This window comes from Phragmites australis, chromosome 24, assembly GCF_958298935.1.
Source record: "Phragmites australis chromosome 24, lpPhrAust1.1, whole genome shotgun sequence".
In the NCBI taxonomy this organism is placed as follows: Eukaryota; Viridiplantae; Streptophyta; class Magnoliopsida; order Poales; family Poaceae; genus Phragmites; species Phragmites australis.
Window position 1 is genome coordinate 20,293,277 of NC_084944.1, and position 3,399 is coordinate 20,296,675.

The window sequence follows — 3,399 nt, forward strand, 5'->3', positions numbered from 1 at the left end:
TCCATGGCGACGCTCATCCATCACCGCTCGTTGGGCACTGTCGTCCGCTCGAGCTCACCGTCCATGTCCACTGCAGGCCCCAGCTCGACGACACACACACATACATCCAGATGTGGCGGCACGAAGGCCACCGCCACAGAACACGTCGCGCCCCCAACTCGTCGTCGGCACCGCACCGCCGTCCACCGTCCTCTCCCAGCCCCAGCTCGACAGCTGCTATCTTTGCGTCAGGGTGGGGAGGAGGCCGGTGGGGGAGGTGGCAGGGGAAATGATAAGAGAGAGAGAGAGACGTGGTGGAGGAGATTAGATAGAGGGAGAGCTAAGAAAAAAATCTCTAAAGCCAGATGTGGGGGTGAGCCAAAACTAGAATCGATCAAAATTTCGGATCTGAACGGATTATCAGTGTCGGTTCTTAGCGCCTTCATCATGGTTCGGGTGCGGAAGATTAAGAACTGGCAGTGATACATTTTTACTGCTGGTTCTTATACAACCGGCAGTGATGAAAGTGTAACTTGAAAAGAATTCCATATGCATCTCTAGATTCTAATTGGATCACATGCAACAAATTCTTTCGCGAAGTTTGCTACTAGTCCCACAAATCAAAACGAAGACTAGAGTTATTTCTTCATTCCGAGACTTTCTGTCAAAACGGACTGGCGAATGGCACACAACACTCGCTTTGTATATTTCACCGTTCACTGAGGCAGACAAACAGAAGGAAAGGCATACAAGCTAGCAGCCATCATATAAAAGAAATGAAATAAAAATAATGTGGGACAGGTCGATGAGCGGGTACAGTGCAACAAACACTCTATCAGAGACAGAGGCTCAGCTTATTAAAGCCGCGAATTAACGCGGGGCACACGACAACAAACTGCCAAGACAGCGAGACTAACAAGCAAAGCAAGCAAGCAACAGCATGGACACCCATGCAGCGGCAGCAAGCAAAACAAACAGATAGCACACCAGAGCGGCAAGCAAGCAAGCAGGCAACAAAACTAAAATGTAAATCAACCAAACATCGACTCGATGTCTTCTTCGGACTCCTGCTGTGATTCTTCTTTTTGGGGGCCAAGCGTCGCTTCCTCTGGCATCTGAAGCTTGTCGGCCAAGGTCTTGGTCCCCTTGAGGGAGATGACGATCCAGACGTAGGAGAGGAACTCTCCGCCTTCGCCCAGTCTCTTGGCGTGTATGTAGCCCCTGCACATGCTGGCGGAGTAGCACAGCATGCCCATCCACACGCCGTACATCAGCTTCCAGCGCTTCTCTTCATCCGGCAGATTCAGCAGCTCTTGCGCAAGCTTGCATGCGTCTTGGATGAGAGAATATTTTTTGTCATTGTTCTCTTTGGCCCCTTCATCGATGATATCCGTCACTAGGCTCGTGTAATGTTGAATGTCGCGCAGTTTGCCCTTCTCCTTGTCTTGGAATAGGTCCTCCAGGTCTTCCATGGCTTGAGTGAACAGATGCTGCCTGCTGCCGGTCATCAGCATCTCGGGTCGAAACTGAAGCAGGTAGGCCATGTAATTGGACATTGCCTTTGTGCATTCTTCACGAGATGGTTCACGAGGCGTGCGGTCGGCTTCGGAATGACGCATGCGGAAGCAGAGGTCGGTGGCGATGTGCCAGAGAAGGACGCTCTCGTCGAATGGTGAATCACACAGGCTGCGCCGTATATTCTCGTGGCCGTCTTGCACGTAATCTCGTAGTTCACCCAGAGCCCAGTTTGGTTTGGTGAGGCTCCTGTAGCTGGCGAGGTCGAGGCCTTCAACTTTCCCGGGCTTCAGCAGTTCGTAAACAACAAATTCTGCAACATTGGCTGACAGCTTGCGGTCGCCAACAGAGTAGTCCTCGTAGCCGAAGCAGGTGGCACACTTGAGCAGCCACCCGGTTGCAGGCTTCATTCTCTTGAGGACCGAGTTTATGAGGTTATAATCGGGAAGCGTCATGCACAGTGCTGGAACTCTTGTTATTTTGGACATGAGCTTGTACAACAGCTTACTGATGAGCACCCCCAGGGCATCCAGCACAGCGGTGAAGAACATGAGAATGTATGTCATCTTGACATCTGTGGCGTTGTACCCCTGCTTGTGGCTCATTGCAAAGAGCGTGATGGCAGCGATGTACAGAGCCGGAACCAGCAGGAAATCACAAGCCATGTATGCAGGAGCGTAGATCACATTAGCTCTAGTGTAGATGAGCTCAAATGCTCGTCGCAGCCAAGAAGTCATTGATACGCCGGGGCTTAGTCTCGCCAGAACTTGCTTCTTGTGTCCTTTCTTCACCAGGTCATTGTTAACTGCAAGCAGCGAGATGTCAGAAAGTATCATCTGGACTTGGTCCATTGGTGACAAGATGGCTGCATCCTGGGGTGGCTTTCCTTTCCAACATTTATCGCTATTATCCATCACGGTGAAGCAGCGCTCCCATCCGCTACGATTTCTGCTTCTTTCTCCTTTTATAATCGACGACATGGCCGCCAGTCGATTAATGCTAGCGCTCCTGAGAGCCCAGGGCTTCTCGCAGAAGTTGATGATCCCACTGATGAAGAGCATGATCGCTGACAGCACTAACCTCCGGTCAGCGGCGCTGGGCCACGACTTGCAGAAGGCGTACACGGCGACCGTGACCTGGGACACGAGGGTCACGGTGTGCCGCGTCCACAGCTCGTTGTCTTCGATGTTGAAGGCCGTAATCTCATCCCGCCCGCCGAGGTGGACGAGGAGGAGCGGAGCCCATAGGACCTCCAGGGAGGTCGCCTTGCCCCCATACTCGCAGGCGCTGCTCGCCCTGACGTGGCGACTGAAGAGGGTGGCTAGCGCGTAGATCGCCAGGGCGTCGCTGCTGATGTACGCCAGCCAGATGCATCTCCTGAACAAGCTATGGATGGTATACTTGCGCATGGGGGCAGCCAACAGCAGGAACCACTGGAGGCCGAGGCTGCCGAGGACGAGGATGCGCAGCTGCCACTCGTCCCACCATAGGATAGAACTCCGGATATCAATCATCTCTCGCTCTCTCTGTCTCTCTCCCGTGTGTTTGCGTTTGTGTGTGTCACTAGCACTCAAGCTAAGGTAGAAGAAGAAGCTAGAGCTCTTGTTGCAAGCAGGTGCATGCACAAGTTTAGCGGGCACTCAGCTCGTCGGTTTGTCGGCCTGGCCATGGCTAGCATACGCTCCAGGAAGAATTCACTAACAAGCTAGCTAGCCCACTTTATTTAGATATACATGTGAGTGAATGGCTTTACGATAACTAAAGGTGTTTATGATTTGCCCTTGCAACACTGCATGCAATGCCCTCTATTCAGCAGTCAATAAACGACATCTAATCATCACAAAAAGAAAATCAAGGCCAAAAAAGGAATGGGATGAATTCTATCGTACGCACTAATATATAGCT

The 3,399-nt window shown here is 51.9% G+C and overlaps 1 protein-coding gene across 1 annotated transcript; it reads right to left on the reverse strand.

Moving 5' to 3' along the window:
* Positions 1-997: 997 nt before the first annotated feature.
* Positions 998-3,117, reverse strand: LOC133907865 (uncharacterized). Its single transcript, XM_062349961.1, has one exon. It carries the CDS (start codon positions 3,006-3,008, stop codon positions 1,011-1,013), a length of 1,998 nt encoding a protein of 665 aa, XP_062205945.1. The 5' UTR covers positions 3,009-3,117; the 3' UTR covers positions 998-1,010.
* Positions 3,118-3,399: the final 282 nt, after the last annotated feature.

Bases quoted from the DNA above. Each gene is read 5' to 3' on its own strand.
- LOC133907865 (XM_062349961.1), bottom strand. From the start codon at position 3,008: ATGATTGATATCCGGAGTTCTATCCTATGGTGGGACGAGTGGCAGCTG.